Consider the following 20,026-nt stretch of genomic DNA (forward strand, 5'->3'; position numbering starts at 1 on the left):
GCGGCCCGGCAGAAAATGCCACAAACGTTCTCGGGTCTTGGGGCCTAGTGCTTTCGCTGAAGTTCTGCCCGCGCGTTTCTAGTCCTTTCAGATCTCTCTAAGGCGGCGAGAATTTAATTCTCCTGTTTTTTTCTTCGCAGCACCCAGTTGACAGTAATGAAAATTTTAAAAGTTTGCTGCTTTAAAATACTTACTGATCTGCCATTCTTGCTAAAGTTCTTAGAATTATACATATTTTCGCGCCCTGTGGGTTGGCAGTGGTTGTAGTTTCTTTGATTTTTGCTGTAGAGGACCACAACCACAGTTGAATTTTTCCTGTTTGAGATAATTTTATGTGGGTTATAATTTTTTTGTCTTTGTTTTGTCGATTAAATGTAGTTAACCAAGACTGAAAAGATAAGGCAACGTGAATGGTGCTGTAGGCTATTAATCATTTAACATTTTTTTCTAGCATGTGACAGTCTTTTCATATTAAATGCCTTAACATCTCTACTTTGGAAGACACACGAAGACATTAGAATGTAAATGTGAGCCCCTTTATTTAAGGACTTTGGATGGACTATTCTTAATGCATGCATTAAGTGGCAGTTCATGTAACTTAAGGAATTAATTAAATTGCAAAACAATTCAGGCCATATCCTAATCTTAATTTTTTTAAATCTCATTTCCTTTCAATGTGTTCCGTTCTTGTCAACATTATAGATTACATTTAATATAACTTGTCCTTTTTGTGATCTTGTGTTTTTGAAATTTTTGCCATGTGATAGAACTGCAGATGCAAATTAGTTATAGGAAACTATCAAGGTCAATAGTAGGTTTCTTTTGGTAATTTTTGAAGAAAGAATGCTGGTTTAGCCTGGTATTGAGGAATGCCTATTTTAACATCTTGATTTTTCTTGAAGCCGATGAATTTTTAAAAATTTACCAAACAGGACCTTTGTTATATTTCATAGTATTGTGGTTTAAAATTAAATGCTTGAAATGTAGACTGAGGAGGGAAGGCATGGATGGAATACTGCTTCTACAACACAGTAGCAACTTCTAAACTGTTCCCAGATACTTTTAGTTGAAGTCTAAAGTTAAGGGACTTTTGATTCTGAAATTTTCTTGGACTTCATTGTAGCTGAATGATGTTGGCATTTGAAAGGCTGGCTATAGAATTTTTTAGTGTTGGTACCTTTAATCAGTTGATGTGTGATCTTACTGCAATTTTTAATTGGACCAAGTGTTAATGGTACAGGAATTTGATGTGTTTATTATTTATAGCCTATTAAAGACTTGTGCACCTTAGCGATTCACCTACTAGAAGAAATAATTAAAATGTATTTGTTTTCTCAGGGACATGATCCAAAGGAACCAGAACAGTTGAGAAAACTGTTTATTGGTGGTTTGAGCTTTGAAACTACAGATGATAGTTTAAGAGAACATTTTGAAAAATGGGGCACACTTACAGATTGTGTGGTAAGTTAACTGAACGAACAAAAAAGGTGGGTAAGGAGTGTGGGACCTGTATAGATGTGTTTCAGTACTTTAAAATTTCTGTTTTGTAGGTGATGAGAGACCCCCAAACAAAACGTTCCAGGGGGTTTGGTTTTGTGACTTACTCTTGTGTGGAAGAGGTGGATGCAGCAATGTGTGCTCGACCACACAAGGTTGATGGGCGTGTAGTGGAACCAAAGAGAGCTGTTTCTAGAGAGGTATTTTGATAATACTATGCTGCATAACAGGCAAAATTGTTGAGGATTTTGAATTTGGATTTTGACATGTATTTTTTTATTTGCAGGATTCTGTAAAGCCTGGTGCCCATCTAACTGTGAAGAAAATTTTCGTTGGTGGTATTAAAGAAGATACGGAAGAATATAATTTGAGAGACTACTTTGAAAAGTATGGCAAGATTGAAACCATAGAAGTTATGGAGGACAGACAGAGTGGAAAAAAGAGAGGATTTGCTTTTGTAACTTTTGATGATCATGATACAGTTGATAAAATTGTTGGTAAGTAGAAAATTATTGGAAATTGAATGAGAAAACAGAAAAGGTTCCTTTGTGCTCTTCTAGATTTACCAAATGGCTTATCATTTTGTATTGTGTTTCATAGCATATAAAGCATATGGTTCAGTTTTCATAAATGACTACACCTGTGTAACCAGCATCCGGATCAAGAAATGAACATTATTAACATTCCAGAACACTCCCTCATTTCCACTCAGTCACTACTTTCTTACTGATATTTTAATAAGTTTAATAAAGGTTATCATTTATATGTATTTTTCCAAACATCAAATAACTTCTGTTTGTTTGTTTGATTAAAAAAAAATTTAGTTCAGAAATACCACACTATTAATGGGCATAATTGTGAAGTGAAAAAGGCCCTTTCTAAACAAGAAATGCAGTCTGCCGGATCGCAAAGAGGTGAGTACAATAATGTATATACACACAATAGAAGTGAGAGGCGTTTGTAAAGTTTTTAAAGATCTTCTTTTCCCGTTTTAAAGGTCGTGGCGGTGGATCTGGCAACTTTATGGGTCGGGGAGGAAACTTTGGAGGTGGTGGTAATTTTGGCCGTGGTGGAAACTTTGGTGGAAGAGGTAAGATAGTTCTCTTCTAATGTGTCTACCTAAAATTAATTGCTAAATTGAGTATTTATTTTTAATTCATACCTTTTCCTCAGGAGGCTATGGTGGTGGCGGTGGTGGCAGCAGAGGTAGTTACGGAGGAGGTGATGGTGGATATAATGGATTTGGAGGTGATGGTAAGTTTTTAACTGTTCGATGTTTTGACTTTATGTACTTTATTGGACGTTAAGCATTTGTTTTGAATTTTAATTAAAACTTGCGTGCTTGCCATTAAAGTACGACTGTCAACTAATGATTTAGGAGACCAGATTTATTTTTCCCTCTAAACATTTAACAGTAGTTTTCTCTGGTTAATAACATTTATTGTACTAGCAGTTGAGCCAGATGTCTCAGTGGATACTGTTCACTATTTTCTTTAGTGAACTTTAACTTCAAAAAGCTAGAACAATTTTTAGTATGAAAAGATAAATATTTAAGCTTTTATCTTAATTCTCACTGGCCTAGGTTTTTGATGCTGTGTTAATGTGGTATTGCCAGCCTTTAGAGTATTAGTCATTGGTTTATTTTTCAGTTAGTTGGTGGTGATGTAAATCAAAGTATAATAAAAATAAGATCTATACATTTGTGTTTTTTGTGATTCCCTTTTTTTTTTAGGTGGCAACTATGGTGGTGGTCCTGGTTATAGTAGTAGAGGAGGGTATGGTGGTGGTGGACCAGGATATGGAAACCAAGGAGGTGGATATGGTGGCGGTGGTGGAGGATATGATGGTTACAATGAAGGAGGAAATTTTGGAGGTGGTAAGCTTTTACTTGTTTTAAATACTCCTTATTATATATAGCTCATTAAGTTGATTTTAAAAAGTATTAAAGTTGTAGCATTTGGTCAAATCATAATGTTAGAAAGTACTCAAATGATGGGTGATGAAACTGAATTTTCTTTGCTGTCTATTTAGCAAGTTGGTAAAATGTGTTCAACTCTTACGTAATTGAAATGGACATTTTGTAGTAATGTATTTATTGCCAGAATTCCTTCTAGGCACTTTAAAATTGGACAAATGGGAACTGGAAATTGAATGTGTAGACACATTGAAATGAATCGGTTGTCTTCAGGTTTAGGTGACAGTACTATATTGAATTTTAATGTCATAGGTGCATTTCAGAAAAGTTTCCATCATAATTCCATGATATTGTATGTGAAGAGCTTTGTTACAGATACATTAAGTTTTATTAGAGTGTTAATGTTTCAACAGAAGGTTTTTAAGTTTTTATTATTTTAAGTTAATTTAACTTTCAAGTAAGCTCTGTGCCCAGCGTGGAGCTTGAACTCAAAACCCCAAGATCAAGAGTTGTATACTCTCTACCCATTGGGTGAGACAGGTCACTTCAAAGATTTTTTCTTTTTTTTTTTTTTTGGTTAATTTTAGAGAGGGGGCCAGAAAGCAAGGGAGAGAATCTCCATGCTGAACGCATGGAACCCCATGTGGGCTCCATCTCAGGATCATGAGATGATGACCTGAGCCGAGATCAAGAGTCAGACGCTTATTGGATTGAAGCACCCATTTTTTTAAATGATAGCTCATTTACAGTATGTTCTTTGTCATTGTACTGCATCAGAATTAGAGTGAATCAAGCGCACTTCTGATGTTAGTGGTATGAAGGCAAGAACAGGAACTGGGTGTAGCATCTAATGTGGACAAAAGATAGCACCTATCTACATAAAAATTTTTCTGGACCATCTTCGCTCTGATTTCTCCTCTCCTACTGCCTGAGGTCTGCTAGTTGGGCCTCTGTTGGTGGTGGAGTTGGTAGCTCTATAAACTGTTTAAGAAAAAAACGGGTTGCATTTTGAGTGTTACCGAGTGTGCTAGCTGTCATGATATATACATAAGTTAAAAGAGGAAAATTGTGTAGGTCAACCACAAACAAAACTTTTGTAATTTCAGGTAACTATGGTGGTGGTGGGAACTATAATGATTTTGGAAATTATAGTGGACAACAGCAATCAAATTATGGACCCATGAAGGGGGGCAGTTTTGGTGGAAGAAGCTCGGGCAGTCCCTATGGTGGTAAGTACTTTATTTTTACTTTTCTGGTTAAAGTTTTTTTCATGAACTTCTTAATTTAAAAATTTATACCAATTTTTATTAAACAACATGTGTATTTCTAGGTGGTTATGGCTCTGGTGGTGGAAGTGGTGGATATGGTAGCAGAAGGTTCTAAAAATTTTCAGAAGAAAAGGGTAGGTATCTTTAAATTTTTATCATGATGATAAAGAATATGTGGAACTGTTCACTGAGTGTAATAATTTTTTTATCCTGTATTATTCAACAGGCTACAGTTCTTAGCAGGAGAGAGAGCGAGGAGTTGTCAGGAAAGCTGCAGGTTACTTTGAGACAGTCGTCCCAAATGCATTAGAGGAACTGTAAAAATCTGCCACAGAAGGAACGATGATCCATAGTCAGAAAAGTTACTGCAGCTTAAACAGGAAACCCTTCTTGTTCAGGACTGTCATAGCCACAGTTTGCAAAAAGTGCAGCTATTGATTAATGCAATGTAGTGTCAATTAGATGTACATTCCTGAGGTCTTTTATCTGTTGTAGCTTTGTCTTTTTCTTTTTCTTTTCATTACATCAGGTATATTGCCCTGTAAATTGTGGTAGTGGTACCAGGAATAAAAAATTAAGGAATTTTTAACTTTTCAATATTTGTGTAGTTCAGTTTTTCTACATTTTAGTACAGAAACTTTAACAAAATGCAGTTTTGAAGGTGTTTCCTTGTGAGTTAACAAGTAAAGAAGATCATTGTTAATTACTATTTTGTATGAATTTTGCTAAAGTTAACTGTAAAGAAACACCTGCTGACTTGCAGTTTAAGGGGAATCTATTCTCTGCATTTCCAAACCATGAAATGAATGGGCTCTGACATGTGGAGAGAATAGATATTTGTATGTTTGCAATGTGTGTTTTAGATAAATAGAATTGGGTATTTAAATTAGCATATTTGTGAATTTAATAGCATTAAGATTTACCTTCAAATGAAAAAAAATCTCAAAATTCCTATTTGGTTTTTGTGCATTTTATTTCAAAATGTAATCTCATGATTTCAGTGTGTTAGCTTTGCTGACAGTCCTAGCTGTGTTTAGAACATCTCCATTCTACATTCACCTTGGTCACATGTGAACTGCCATAGTTTAATTTGGGTGTAAAGAATGTCTACTGCCCTCCGTTTAAACTCTAGAAAGGGGTGGTGGATGTTTTCCCTTTCCCTTAAAAAAACCATTCTTAAAACCTTTTGAAAGTAACAGGACCACTAAGCCTGCTGTATCTGAGCAAATTAGTGGCTACTCTTCCTCCCCCCCCCCTTTTTAAAGCACAAGAGGCCCATAAGTCTTCAGTTATTTTCCTTGGTTTAATATATATCTATTTTTTTGATACAAGCTTTCAGAAGCAAGATAATAAAAATCATGCGTTGTTGAACCCTTAACTGGCTGGCATGCTTTCCTGTGTGTACCCTGTATATTTTACTGGATAAAACCAAGGACAGTCTGGATAAAATCATCCCAAATGACATATTACAGTAGAAGTGTAGCACAGTTGCTTAGTACCAGCTTCTCACTTCCCAGAGACCCAAATTCGAATTTGAATAGTCCGTTCTTGCTCACTTAAAAATCCAGAAGAATACACTGTTATTCCATATGTATGCTTGAACATAAATTGTGTTGGTATGAGTTAACAGTTTGGTTTGGAAGACCCTGGTTGAGAAGAGTTTTAGATAAGGTCATAAATATAAAAACCAATGTCTACTGTTGTGCGCCAGCTAGTGCTTACAATTTCATTCGAGCCCTAAGTATGTGCTCTGCTGTTACTCTTTTCTTTGGCAGTTGAACATTGAATTCGAGATTTCTTATTTTTGTTTTCAGAAGTACTAAGCAAAACAAGCAATAAAAAGGGGAATGGGGCGTGCTAGTGTTTGAATATGCTTTCTTGTTGCTCTAATTCTGTGCCTCTGTGCATTATTAATATTTGGATGCATGCAATGCCAGCATGGAAATCGGTCTTCACAGATACTGCAGTTTTCCAGAAAACACTCACAAACCAATAAATGTAACAGAACAACATTCCATTTGTTAATGGACATATGTGAATAAGCAGCGTAGAAAATAGGCTAATATTAGAAAATGGTTAAGTCTTTAACAACTTCAAATGTGGTTATATAAATGGACACTGTCAATGTTCATAACTTAAACCTGGGTACCTGGTCAGAGGAATGCTTGGGAAACATTTTATTAAAATTGAGCTAAATTGTCTCAAGTTCTTTTATTCATATAATAAAGGTTGAAGGAATGGGGGAGATTGACATTTCCTGTTTCTATGTTTGTGAAATTGTTTGACACAACCTTGACAGTATCCTTAAATGGCATATGAGGTTAATTGTACTGTTAACAAACTTTCTATGTTCTGGAACTAGTTTAATAGTGCAAATACTTGAAGTAAGTTGATGTTTGCAACCTATAAGCAGGTGAAATCTGTGTATGTGACCTGTTTATAAGTTGTATTAGCTTAGTTCTTGTGAACAGTGTGGAAAAGTAAGCCATGAGGAGAGCGATTTAACCAGCTTTAAAGGACCTAAGATGTGCATTTTAAGCACAGTGTGGATCAAAGGAGACTCACTAAGACAGGACTTCAGCAGCCTTTTGAGTATGGACAAGTCAGCATAAATAAAGAATGACAAGGCAGCAGCAAGAGCTTCAACTACAGAGAAGTGAAGGCATAAGATACTATGATGATAGTGAGCAACTTTCCAAAAGCTAGTTAAATCTGCTTATTACAACTGAAATATTGAAGAAAGTCTAGCAGGAAGGAGCTCTTCGCCTTTTGGAACATCAATGAGATAGTTGCCACAGTCACTAGGTCTAGCATTTAGACCTGCAAGGAAGGGCAATAAGCATTAGGTAAGGCTTGAATTTGAATTTTTTCACTAATTAAAGAGTGATTTTTTGTAAAGCAAGGTAAGAGTAATCTTTTTGATTTGCAGGTTGAATGAGAACCCTACTTGCCTAAATGAGGAATGTCTTTCCTACCATCTTATATACGAAGGTTTCTGGCTGGGTAAGGTTTGTAGTTCACAGTAAAAGCTCATGACACCATTTGTTTCCCTACAAATTTCTATGACATTTTGAAACTATTAGGTACATTGACAAAATTACTCAGCTGAATATTTTAGAACCGCATCCAACACATTTTAAACAGCTTCAGGCCCTACAACAGCCATGAATATTTATCTTGAGTCAGATGTGGCCCCATGTACACAATTCATTGTTGGTGTCTTTAGGATAAGGTTGATTTTTGATGAGTAACCTCAAATTTTGTGAAGTTTTTATAATAAGCATGACACTTGTAACAGAAGCATTAAGCTGCTAATCCTCATTCCATGAAAAACACCTTAGAATGAACTTTCAGAATTGTCAGGTGATAGAAAAATGGTCTTCATTCAAGTGGTCTCATAAGTTCTCTTGCATATAATCCAGGGAATTACCTGAACTAATATATACATTTGGGTTCTTTTGTGTTTTAACCAGTTAACCAGAAGTAGTAGGGGTCCTAATTATGCTAATATTCCCTTAAAAGGTTTCTCAAAGAGTAATTAAAATATTACTCAATTAGTATTTAAGTCAGTTGCTGATTATTCATAAGGGCTATTATCACTATCCCAAAGGGCTTATTAATTGAATTTGAGGGGCTCTTGGCTGGCTCAGTCTGTATAGCATGTGACTCTTGATCATGGGGTCATGAGTTCAAGTCCCACGTGGGGCTTAAACTTCCAAGAAAATTGAGATTTGATGTTTACGTACTTTGGGGGGAAAAACACTTGGGGAACAGGCTTTTAAAACAGTTTCTAAAGTATGAAATTAATACATAGGTGTAGTTTTGCCAGAGTTTATTCTCAGAAAATGACTGGTTGGTGTTTCTCAATCCAAATCAGGACTGAATTTCCACACATAAATAATGAAGTGTTGAAGAGGTAATAATAGCCTTTTAATTTTCTTTTAGCGTGAAGCACATTACCCAATATAGGTAACATTTTTTTTTAAGGCATTGTTCTTTACAGTCCATCTCCTTTCTTATGAAATAAAATGATTTTATTTAAATGTAGTTCCACTGTCATTTCTGAAAAATGTGCTCTTCAGTCATAACACCAGTAAGCCAAATAAGGAAGTCCTAGAAGGAGGGAAATGGTTGAGCCAGACTGTTTTAACGGATTTTGTCAAACTAACTTACAGATTATTGCTTCCCACACTACATTAAAAAAAAAATGCCTCATGGACACTCAGAAAGTTCTAAAAAAGAAAACCTGGTACTAAGGATCATTTGTTAAGGAACTGAACGGTTGGAATAGGCTTGGTTTTAAGAGTTCTGGCATGTTACAACTTGAAACATTTCTAATTAAGGGACATTATCTTGAAGTTCCAATAATTGAATGTCACAAATAGGGGAAATAAGTTAATGGCAGGGGTAATGAAAGGATTGTTAGCCTATATAATACTCAAGATTACTTTTAAATTTCAATGTTTTATCCTGATTTTTAAGACTTAAGAGGTGGTCTGTAATGGATTCAAATGTTTCATTTGTAGTATAACGAAATGTTTACAGAAAGATAACTTTTTCATTAAAATATTTTTAGAAATGTGTGTGTTGTTTTGTTGCTTCAGTGTTTGTGTGATTTAAACACTAGGTGAATATTACATACTTGATTACTAATAAAATAATGGGAAACTTGAAATGAGCTTTTACATAGCAGTTAAAGATACGGGTTTTCTTCAGGGGGAAACATGTGACACTGGAAATGGGGATGGAAAATAAACTGAAAGCCTATTAGGGATTTAAGTCTTGAATACCAGCCTATGAGATGCTTCGGTGATGAGTGAGGAAACAATACAGTTAAGGACTTAATGTGACTAAGTGAAAAGAAAATTGGGAAGAAAGATAAAAGGGTTTCAGCTGTTGAATGAGTTGGGTTTCAGTAGATGGGTTGAGTATTCTGTGTGAGGGTAGGCTGGGAGAAAAGTTCAAACTGCAATACTGCATTTTAGTCCAAATGAAGGTAATAATCTTGTTAAAGCAATGTTAGGTAGTTTTAAGAATTGTGATTTTTAGGAAAACACTAGCGCAAATATTTGGAGTCTTCATTTTAATAGCTGTTACGAAACTTGTTAAGTAGAAGGTACAGCCATGTAAGGAACTCTAGCTGTTAGGATTGCAACACATTTTGCTTGGGTTCGATTTCAACACTGGTTTCATGGTATATGCAGTGGTCTACTCTGCAGCAGGATGTACCTTATAATTTCAGTATGACACTTTTTAAAGGACTTGTAATGGCAAGGGTGCATTGAACTGCATTCTAGAGGTTAAGTGGGTACCACACTGAAAGGTAGGAAATAGGAATTTGCCCAAGATACTTCTAAAATGTTTTGGTAAGTGGATAAATAAGTACAAGGGTGTAAAAAGCAAATATGAAATGGTTGCGTTTCACCAGATCTATATAGCCATATGTTAAAAGGGCCTATAATGACAAAAGAGGAGTTCTGGCAAATGTTACTAGTTAACATTTGGAAGTTAAAATGCAGGTAATTTTCACTTTAAACAGCCTATACTTTGTTTATAGAAATGTTGAGTAAGCTTTATATATACTTATGAAAAGAACTCTTGATAGGTGGTCTATTTGGATTTAAACATTCTTTTTTTTAACCTTTAAATAGGTATTAGAATAACGTAACTAGGTTTTTGTTTCTATATATCAAGTTTAATTGTCAGTAAAGTATGTAAATACAGAACCTAAGCTGTTTTGTGAGCTTGGACAAGTTATTTGGGGTTTCTTTATGCATGCTACCCGTTGGCAGTTTGATGCCAACAGACCCCTAGAAATCTTGTTTTAATACACATTTAAATATGTAGAATTAAACATTACTTTGGAAATAGTAATCAAAATTTGACTTCGTAATACATGCTTTAAATATTAAATGAGGCTAGTGGGGTCTGACCTGTGACATAAGTTCTAATGCATGAATGGTATTTAGAAATAAGAGCAGTAACCTGCTTATGTTTAACTGATGGTTTGCTGCGAATGCTGTTGTGGTTTGTTGTCTGTAGTGTTGAAGGAAATGTTAAATTCGTTAACTGTTAGTAAAAAGAAGCAACTTTCTCCAAGAGAAGTCTAACTTAAATTCTATTTAGATTAAGAGCTGTTTTTACCTAATAACGTTTTTGTAAAGTGGAGATAATACCCACCTTATTAAGTCTAAAGGTTAAATCTGATACTGGATTTAAAGAACTTAACCTGGGGTCTGGTCCGGCCTGGTCCATCGTCTCTAAAGATATTTTGGGTAATAATTATGGGTGCTTTTTAAATTAATATCCTGAAGAATACTTAAAATTTTAATGGGTTACAATAAAGTTAATTATGCCAGTGTCTTATGAGGTTTTTTTCCCTCCACTCCTCGAAGCTTTTGTGGTTAAATATTTCTTAGTTCTCTTGGGGTGCCTTTGGTGGCTCATCGTTTAGGCGTTGGTTTTGACTCAGGTCATGATGTCTCAGTTTCATCAGTTGGAGGCCTGCATCGGGGTCTGTCCTGGCAGGGTAGAGCATGCTTGGGATTCTTGGTCTCCCTTTCTATGTCCTTTCCCACTCATTGGTGTTTCTGTCTCTAAACTTTAAAATTCATAAAATTAAAATCTAAACTTAAAAAACCCTATATTCTTGAAAAATTTCTCCAGTTCTCATGAAGAAACAAAACTGGACCTGTCCTGATAAGTATCTGTAAACTAGGGATGAGTTACTTTGTGTATGTTCTGAGGCTTAAAAACAAATACGGGTTAGAAGTGTAAGTTAACTGGAGTAGCCACTCCTTCCCTAAACATGGGCTTGAGAAATCTCAGCAAGAAAAGGTTTTTTTGCATAACAAATGCAGTATCGTTAAGATTTCTAAAGTGCTTTCTAGAAATCAATGTAAAAGGCATAGGTACACTTTTTTTTTTTTTGAAAAAAATCTTAAGGTTCAGTTTTGAGAGCGTGGGTGCAAGATGAGGGGCAGTGAGAGAGGGAGACCCAGAATCTGAAGCAGGCTCCAGGCTCTGAGCTGTCAGCACAGAGTCTGACATGGGGCCTGAACCTGTGAATCTCGGGATCATGACTTAAGCTGAAATTGGGTGCTTAACCGACTGAGCTACCCAGGTGCCCCCCGCAGAGGTACACATTTTAAAACTAGGAACTTGAGTTTAGTGTTCAAACAGTTGGATAGCCAAAATCTGAAGACCGTATAAAGCTCCAACTCAAGTCTAGATCAAGAGATAAAAATTAGGCTTTATTTTTTGTCATGATTATGTTAGGATTTTTGTATTGGGATATTTTGGTTCCTAGTTGTGCATAATCTTGTATGTTCACTATTTCATTTATTTTTAGAAAAATGAGTTGGGGAGGGGCAGAGAGAATCTGAAGCAGGCTCCACTCAGCACAGAGCCTGACTTGGGGGTCTGTCTCACAACTGTGAGATCACGACCTGAGCCAGAGTTGGATGCTTAACCTACTGAGTCGCCCAGGCACCTATTGATTGATTGTTTTTAGAGAGCTAGAGAGAATGTTTAGTACTTACAAGTGATTTTTTCAGATACTGTAAAAAAAAAAAATCATGAATCACCTCAATGAACTTGACTTCTGTCAGGCTAGAAGTCTGTTCCAGTCTGCACAGCAGTGCTTTTCATGCCTTGTAAGTGCCAGCCAATTCTAGGTGTTCAGGTTAGGGTGCTGGTAATGGATTCATGCCACACCCCCATAATTTTGTCTAAGGGTGGAGCACTTTAATCTTTTGTCTTGAGGTTGGGAAAATGACTCCTCCGGGGATCTCCCCACCAGCAGTTAAAGATTCTTGACTGTGTGAGACAGGCCAGCAGCACAATCTGAATGCCTACTACATCCATTAGTCTTTGAAGTCATTTTCAACCCTGAGCTGAACTTTGTCATTTGGGCCAGGTTTTCTTACTGGCTAATTTGACTTTAGTTTATTTCACTAGCAACTAAAAGACATCCTAATACCAGGCTAAGGAAAATGAAAAAAGGTCTATTGAGTGCTTAGTGAGCTCGGCACAGTACTTTCTGCATAGTAACAATAATTCTCGCTCTACAGATGAGGATATGAGCCTGAGTTATCGGCTCTGTCTTGAGTCATTTGGAGGTCATTTAGGAAAATGGCAGCAGCAAGCCCAGCCAATCTGCCTCTAGGGCCTGTGGACCTCTGCGTTGTAGCACTTACTCTAAATGTGTTTAATCCTCAAGAAGAATCTCCCATTACCCCCCCCTTTTTTTTTTTTAAAGCTTATTTTTGAGAGAGCGCAAGTGAGCAGAGAGGAATGAGAGGATCCCAAGCAGGCTCCATACTGCCAGGAGAGCCCAACAGTGGGCTTGAACTCCTGAACCATGAAATCATGACCGGAGCCAAAATCAAGAGTCAGACACTTGACTGACTGAGCCACCCAAACGCCCCTCAGTTCTTAAAAGATGTTGCGACTCCTTCTTCACCCAACAGCTGTTCTATCAGCAAGTTCTTGTAGTTCTACCTTTGAAACCTGCAGAATCCAGTGCCTTCTCACACCATTCCTGCTATCACTACTCTAGACCAAAACGACACTCTCTCCTGTATTTTAGAGTTTCCTCATCGGTCTTCTTCCTGCTCTAACCTTAACTTTCTATACGATTTTCAACACAAGGGTAAGGAAACGTAAAAATCAGATGTTACTCCTTATGTATGGCTCCCCACTTTCTTCGGGAAAAGCCAAAGTTCCTGTGAAGGTGTCTATCTGCCCTTTGTTTCTCCCCCCTCCGTTTTCAGCTATACACTTTTTTTGAGCAGCAGGCAAAAGTTTATTAGGGTGTAAGATTAGAAAACGAGAATAGTAGAACTAAGAAAGCGCTCTTTACAGAGAGGGGACATTCAAAAGTGAATGCTGGGCAGCCGTATAGTCCTTGTTTTTAAGTAGGCTTCAGAACTTTTGAACATCCTGTATCCTGTCTAATCCTCTTTTTAGCTAATGGGACAGGTCACTTTCAAATGTTACCATCTCAATAGGCTTTTACTGTTTGTAATCCTATTTTTGTTTTTTTTAACTGGTTTGAGAGGGAGGGTGAATCCCAAACAGGCTCCACACTGTCAGCAGGGGTGGGGGGCAGCTTGAACTCCTGAACTGCAACATCACATGACCCAAACCAAAATCAAGAGTTGGATGCTTAACTGACTGAACCACCGGGCGCCCCTGCAGCCCTAGTTTAAATTACAATGCTTCCTTTCTACTGGCCTTCCCTATGCTGGCGTGTGTAGGTTTTGCTGTCTTCATTCAATTCCAGGAGGACTGGGATTTCTGTTGTGTTCTGTACTTTAAAAAATACCTAGAACATGGTAGGCATACCTGTGTTGATGTGAGTAAAATGAATGTTTTCATGTCAACAGATTTTCCTTGGTTGAGATGTGTTTGCTATTGAAGAGCTAAACATGTTCTTGATGTACTTTATTCCTTTAGATCTCTGGGACCAGAAGTTCAGTATAAAATGCTTTTCGTATTTCCAGTGAATGGAAACATTCTGAAAATGCAAAATTCTCTAAATATGTTAAGTGTGTTATTATGGAAAACACTGTGAATAAACTCAAATGAATTCCAAAGATAATTTAACAGCTGTAATATTCCTTTATTAGTACCAGCTTTTCAACTAAATTGGTTTTTGCCAGAGCTAAACAATTTAATATAAAAAATGCCTTTTTTTGTTCATACAGTATTTATAAAAAAGTACATAGTGGTTAGTTTTGCAATTTGCTTTTAGCCAGATGTCGTATCATATAAATCTATGAACGTAACAAATGAGATAAGAACAGTATAAATAAGTTTTTGTAGTATTTACACTTATACAGGAACTAGCCCAAATGATGTTCTAAGAAATTAAGTTCGCAGTTAAAGTGAAACTACTGATTCAGCATACTGATGACTTATTTTAATGCTTTTTTAAAGTTTATATTTATTTTCTACACTACTTTTTTTACTGTAATTTTGCATAGAATTACTTATAAAGTATATTTTTGCATTTCACATCACAGTAGGAGCTTTTAGTATAACAGTACAAAAAAAAAACAACAAAACCCAACAAAACCCACTAGAGCTCAGAAAAGGTCAGATCCTCCCAAATCTAGTTTTTCTTCACATCTGGCTTCTTACTTTTGGGCACAAGGAACACATTGCCATCTCTCGTTTGCTGCAGGGAGTATTCGCTAGGAGAGTAGGGCTTTCCATCTTCATCACGTAACATGCTGAAGACTTCAAGATATAGGGTGCTAAGTTGTTTTTTCAGTAGATGGAGGCTTTTGTCATTCTCGCCCTTTTCTTTGAGCAATTTTTCTTTTTCATCTTTCAAATGATCCAAATCTTGTTCCAGTTCCACTATATTTTCCAGTTTTCTTTTTCTGCAATTCTGAGCAGCCACTTTATTCTTACCCCGCCTGCGTATATCTCGAATTAATGCCAGTTGAGCTTCATTGAATTGCTCCTTGGACATCATCTCATTGAAGTCATCAACAGGGAGGTTAATGATCTTTTCAACAGGGAATGGGATGTGGAGAGCTTTGGCCCTTAGCTCATCTCTTGTGAGATGAGCCTCCAAGCGGCTTGAATGTTTGTCTTTTGTGAATGGGGTTTTTCGATGACCGGGACTTACAGGCAATTCTTTCTTGGGCGTGTTTTCACACTGGGCATCACGCACCGGAGTGCTGTGCCCTGGGGACGGTGACAGGGGTTGGACTGTATCTCCAGAAGATTGTACTGGCTGCGTTTTAGGACCATTCTGTTTGACACTCCCAGGGGCACTATCTATCTCTTCCATTTCAGAATCACTGAAGCCAAGCGGTGTGTCTCCATAGACAGAAGATTCCACTGAGTGTTCTGGTGATGCCAGCCCGGGACTTGTGTTCAGCGAAATGCCAGAGTCAGAATCATTGAATTCTGTGCTTTCAGGGTGGCTTTGGTTGAAGGCTTTACAAAGTGATAGATCAGAAACATCAATGGGCCCATTAAGAAGTTCAGAGAGTGATTGGCTTAAAGTAGCCGAGGAGGGCATGCTGTTGCTGCTACTGGGTTCTGCTATGAAAGCAGAATAGAATTCATCACCAAAATTGGTGTTTATTGTGGCATCTGAATTTAATGAGTTCACGGTCAACTGGCTGGAATCTTCTGTGGAGAGGATGCTGCTGAAAGAATCCTCAAAAGCACTGAGAAAATGCGGACTGCAGTTACCGACTTCTTTTTCCAGGGAGGGCATCGATGAGTAGAAATGATAATTGGTGTCAATATCTGTCATTTTGGTTTCTGGACTTGGGACCGTGCTAGTCTCAACCAACTTGTCATTTTGAATATTAAGACACTGCATAGAAAAGAAATTTTTACCAAATGTAAGTCACGTTAAGTATTTTTAATAGCTGATAATCTATATCTGATGGCAAATTATTTTATTTATTTACTTTTAAAGATTTTGTTTTTAAGTGATCTCTACACCCAACATGGGGCTTGGACTCACAACCATTAGGTTAAGAGTCACACACTCCACCGACTGAGCCAGCCAGGTGCCCCTGAGTGCAAATATTTTTAATAGCTGATAATCTATATTCGATGGTAAACTCTTTCCCCATCCCCATTCTTCCCAAGCTCTTCTGTAATTCAGATAATTCATATTTCTAACAGATATTTGTGTCTAAGCATAGGTATTATTTTCACAGTTCCCAGACCAGACTTCAGGTTTACAACTTGATCTTTTCTCAAGACATCCAGCCCATTTAACTAACAAAAGTGTACTTAAGTGAGCATGAGCATGGGCGGCAGCTCTCATGACTGATTTAAAGTTTATTTATTTAATTAATCTCTACATCCAATGTGGGGCTTGAACTCATGACCCTGAGATCAAGAGTTGCATGCTCTTCTGACTAAGCCAGCCAGGCGCCCCTCTCATGACTAATTTAAAAGCACCCTCCAATCTTTCCTTGATTAGGTGCCATATAAATAGTAACTGGAATAAATAATTTAAAGGCACTGAATATGAAAGTGTTTTTGACACTTACTGTTACTAGATCTCAGTTACCTGTAATTCTGGAATGGATAGTAGCTCCTCCCAAACTTGCTCAATGTCCTGCTGCATATTGTCTAAATCAGCAATGACTGACTGAGTGACAAGAGTCTGAGGTGACTGAGTCTGATTAGGAGCAATGAAGACTGGGTTCTCGATTTGGCTGGGAATATCAGGAACAAGTGACTGAAACGCAGCTGAAGAAACCTAGAATTGACAAAGCACTTATCTGTGAGTCTGCCAGCAACAATGGAGAAGAAGTACACTCCAGGGTACCATCACAACACCTTAAACTGGAATTGACCCACAATTCTGTATTTCTCTAGTTCTTACCACTTATGGCCGCTATTTCTATATAATGAAACAAATCTTTTTCCCCCCTGCCAAAGTGACTCCAAATTTACTCATTTTAGATTAATAACGTTTTAGCCTATGGATTTGAAGGTGAATTTCAAGGTAAGTAATAATCTTTTGGATTTAATTTGCATCTTCCTGTATAATATTTAGTATAGTGCTTTAAACATAAGAAATTTAGTAGAATTGTTAACTGAGCAAGTCTTGGTTTATTACCCAGCTTGCTTTTTACTCACCAGAATTTATTTCTAAGTTAGAAATAAGTATCAAATGAGTTACTTGTTTGCATGGTTAGGCAGAACCATGCTTCTGACTATGCAGGGAGAAGAGGTTTTGGTCTTGGATCGTGTAGGGGCCTTTTTTTTTTTTTAATTGTAATGTTATTTATAGGCTAAGGTTTCTTTGACAAAATTTCCTCCTAAAATATTCCTTTAATGGAGGCACACACACAGAATGTATTAGATCCAGCTGGGGAGTTCTGCCATTAACCAAGTGTTGTACCTCATTGTCATCTACAAATGGGAATGTCTCTGCCAAGAGCTGCATGCAGTCATCGAAGTACAGGGCATCTGGTTTGGGAATGTGGGCAACCTGGATAAAAAGGAAAGACATAAAAGAAGAGAAATATTTGTTCAGTGTCAATACAATGTTTATAATTCAGATAACCAAACATTTATCTTCTCTTCTTCTGAAAACAGTTTAGGGTAATATAGCACACAGAATCAAACAACCAGACTATCTGGGTTCAAATCTTGGCTTCCCCGATTTCTTGTGTGCTCCGGGCAAGTTACTGAAGCTCCTGGAGCTTCAACAGCCCATCTGTAAATAAAATGCTAGTGATCTGTACTACTGGCTCTACTACAGTCACTGCTGCCACTCACTCAATCCTTACAGGACATTTCCACAGCTTCCAAAGCACTTTCATGTAATTTCTGTCCTCTCAACCCTTACCACGACTCTCTGAGGGAATTCAGGTTTTGAACTCCTCGGGAGGCTGAAGCCGGGAAGTTGACTTGATATGGTCATGAAGACATAGTAAAAAGGCAAATCCGGAACGCCAGTGCAGATAGTTTAACTCTCCTATCAATACTGCTTTCTTAAACCCTGCCACACACCTTCCTAGGCACTGAGAATTCTGTACCTGGGAGTAGCTTGCAGATCCACTGGTTTCTGATGGGATGTGCTGGGCAGGCTGAACTGGGAGGAATTCACCGGTCTCTTCATCTAGTTGCAACTGAGCAAAAAAGGCTTTCTCTTGCTCCTTTTGGAGTTGCTCTTGTCTTTCCTTTTCAAGTTTTTTCTGTTTTTCCAGCTCATGCTCCTTTCGTCGTTGACTGAAGTCAAATACTTCTCGACTTACCCCAAGATCTATATCTTGCCTCCAAAGTATGTCAATCAAATCCATGTCCTATGTTTAAAAAAAAAAAAACAAAAACGAAAGAGAGAGACCATAGCTAAGATGGTTTTTTAAATGGCAGATAGCCTATAATTTATATTATGTCACTGTTGATGTTGGGGGATAGGGAAATTACAAACAATCTGAATGGGAACACAGATCCAATGTTCTGGAAGGGCACAGTTAATTCCATTCAATGAATCTATTCATTAAAAGAAAAAACAACCTACAAACACAGCCATCCATTCTAATCACTTAACTTGGATTATTAACGACTGGGTGATAGTAGAGGTCACTAAAGAGCAAAGTAACACGTTGCTCACTAAAGCTCTCGAATTAAAAGAAATCCCACACTTATTTAATGGAATATAGAGATCAGAGCAAGCACTCCAAGCCACTGGTTTATTATGAGACATGGAAAACATGGTCAAAATATGTGCAATTTTTTCTAAACCTCAGCAAATATCCAGTTTACGGGGGGTGGGGGAAAACTGGTTAAATATCAATCTAGCAGTTGTGAAATATCACCATTCTTTTGGTATTTCCTACATTGGAATACTTTTCCCCATTATTTCTTGCTACTCTTATCCCTGTGACTCACTTATTAAAACAATTTCCTCTCGATTTGAGTTTTAGCTCCTGAGGCATGAACAAATTGGTAAAGAAAAGTCCTAGCTAATGGTAATCTTGTGACCCATGGGCGAAGCAAGAGGCTGGTCCTTGGAAAAGGGGTAGTGCCCACTAGTTTCACTTCTGATAAATCACAAATAACCCTCTTAAAAAAAACACAAAGGAAAAAAAAAACATGGCTTCACGGAAGGTTGGAAGGTACTGAAAGTTTTAGATATGGGGAGAATCTTACAATGAGGGAATGGTTATTTTGATTTCTGTAACAAAGCTAGCCTAGGCACTACGTTCAGACTGTCCTAACCACAAAGGAGTCGAAAGCAATTTTTTTGATTTATAACTTTAGGTTTTGGAAAAGTCTACACAGGTAGGAAATCTAAATCATTTTCCATTTAAGAAATCATCTATAGCGAAAATAATAAAATGAGGTTGAGACTGGAAAAATCAAGACATGGAGGGAAGGCAGTTGAGGCCTGAAGGCCAGTACACACTATGCACAAACATCACATGTACTTTGGTTCATATGATGGCTGGCAGCACGGGGTTGCCCAGTGTGTCTAGCCTCTACTTTCTGCCTCCAAGGACAAAAATAACATGGCTGTTGCTTCACTGAGCGGTTAGGCTATTTTTACCCAACAAAGCAGGGGCACACCACCCACCCTAACGGCAGCACAGCTACATGGACAGCAGAGGCCATGGCACTCTAGCCCTGGTGGTAGAATCTTAAATGCTGTAAAGCCCTGATCGTGGGGTTTACCAGTATTCTAGCCTTGAGCAGTGTTAGAGTCTACAGCAAATAGAGGAGGTATAATTAGAACCGCATCTCTAGCTCTTTAGAACTGGCTCAAGTATACCTGTTTTTAAGCCAGCATTTATTAAAGGCTTTCTACATGCCAAGCATTGTTCAAAGTCCTTTTCATATACACAAA

At 37.4% G+C, this 20,026-nt stretch overlaps 2 protein-coding genes across 7 annotated transcripts in view; one reads left to right on the top strand and one right to left on the bottom strand.

Annotated features, from left to right (window-relative positions):
* The first annotated feature begins 1,302 nt into the window (after positions 1–1,302).
* On the top strand, positions 1,303–9,263 carry HNRNPA3 (heterogeneous nuclear ribonucleoprotein A3). Of its 3 annotated transcripts, none has more exons than XM_077751092.1 (10): positions 1,303–1,461; positions 1,551–1,697; positions 1,784–1,994; positions 2,322–2,411; positions 2,495–2,587; positions 2,671–2,751; positions 3,230–3,373; positions 4,519–4,641; positions 4,743–4,814; positions 7,610–9,263. In XM_077751092.1, exons 1-9 carry the CDS (start codon positions 1,321–1,323, stop codon positions 4,793–4,795), a joined length of 1,083 nt encoding a protein of 360 aa, XP_077607218.1. In that variant the 5' UTR covers positions 1,303–1,320; the 3' UTR covers positions 4,796–4,814; positions 7,610–9,263. The 3 variants fall into 3 exon arrangements, with proteins under 3 accessions (XP_077607218.1, XP_077607217.1, XP_077607219.1); XM_077751091.1 differs by lacking the exon at positions 7,610–9,263 and adding an exon at positions 4,907–6,881; XM_077751093.1 differs by lacking the exon at positions 7,610–9,263 and adding an exon at positions 4,907–6,881 and having other exon boundaries at positions 3,230–3,370.
* Positions 9,264–14,284: 5,021 nt separating this feature from the next.
* Positions 14,285–20,026, bottom strand: part of NFE2L2 (NFE2 like bZIP transcription factor 2) — a 139,480-nt gene continuing 133,738 nt past the window's right edge. For all 4 annotated transcript variants that reach the window (XM_077751086.1, XM_077751087.1, XM_077751088.1 and 1 more), the window contains 4 exons: positions 18,216–18,482; positions 17,576–17,665; positions 16,736–16,927; positions 14,285–16,024 (listed from right to left, as the gene is read on the bottom strand). In XM_077751086.1, coding sequence (XP_077607212.1) covers positions 14,798–16,024; positions 16,736–16,927; positions 17,576–17,665; positions 18,216–18,482 — 1,776 coding nt within the window. In that variant the 3' untranslated portion in view covers positions 14,285–14,797. The remainder of the gene's footprint in view (positions 16,025–16,735; positions 16,928–17,575; positions 17,666–18,215; positions 18,483–20,026) is intronic.

The sequence above is a fragment of the Crocuta crocuta genome, unplaced genomic scaffold, assembly GCF_008692635.1.
Source record: "Crocuta crocuta isolate KB4526 unplaced genomic scaffold, BGI_CrCroc_1.0 scaffold219, whole genome shotgun sequence".
Taxonomy (NCBI): Eukaryota; Metazoa; Chordata; class Mammalia; order Carnivora; family Hyaenidae; genus Crocuta; species Crocuta crocuta.

Coding starts and splice junctions, on each gene's coding strand:
- HNRNPA3 (XM_077751092.1), top strand. CDS start 1,321: ATGTATTTGTTTTCTCAGGGACATGATCCAAAGGAACCAGAACAGTTG. Junction 1,995..2,321: donor TACAGTTGATAAAATTGTTG/GTAAGTAGAAAA, acceptor AAAAAAATTTAG/TTCAGAAATACCACACTATT. Junction 4,642..4,742: donor CTCGGGCAGTCCCTATGGTG/GTAAGTACTTTA, acceptor GTGTATTTCTAG/GTGGTTATGGCTCTGGTGGT.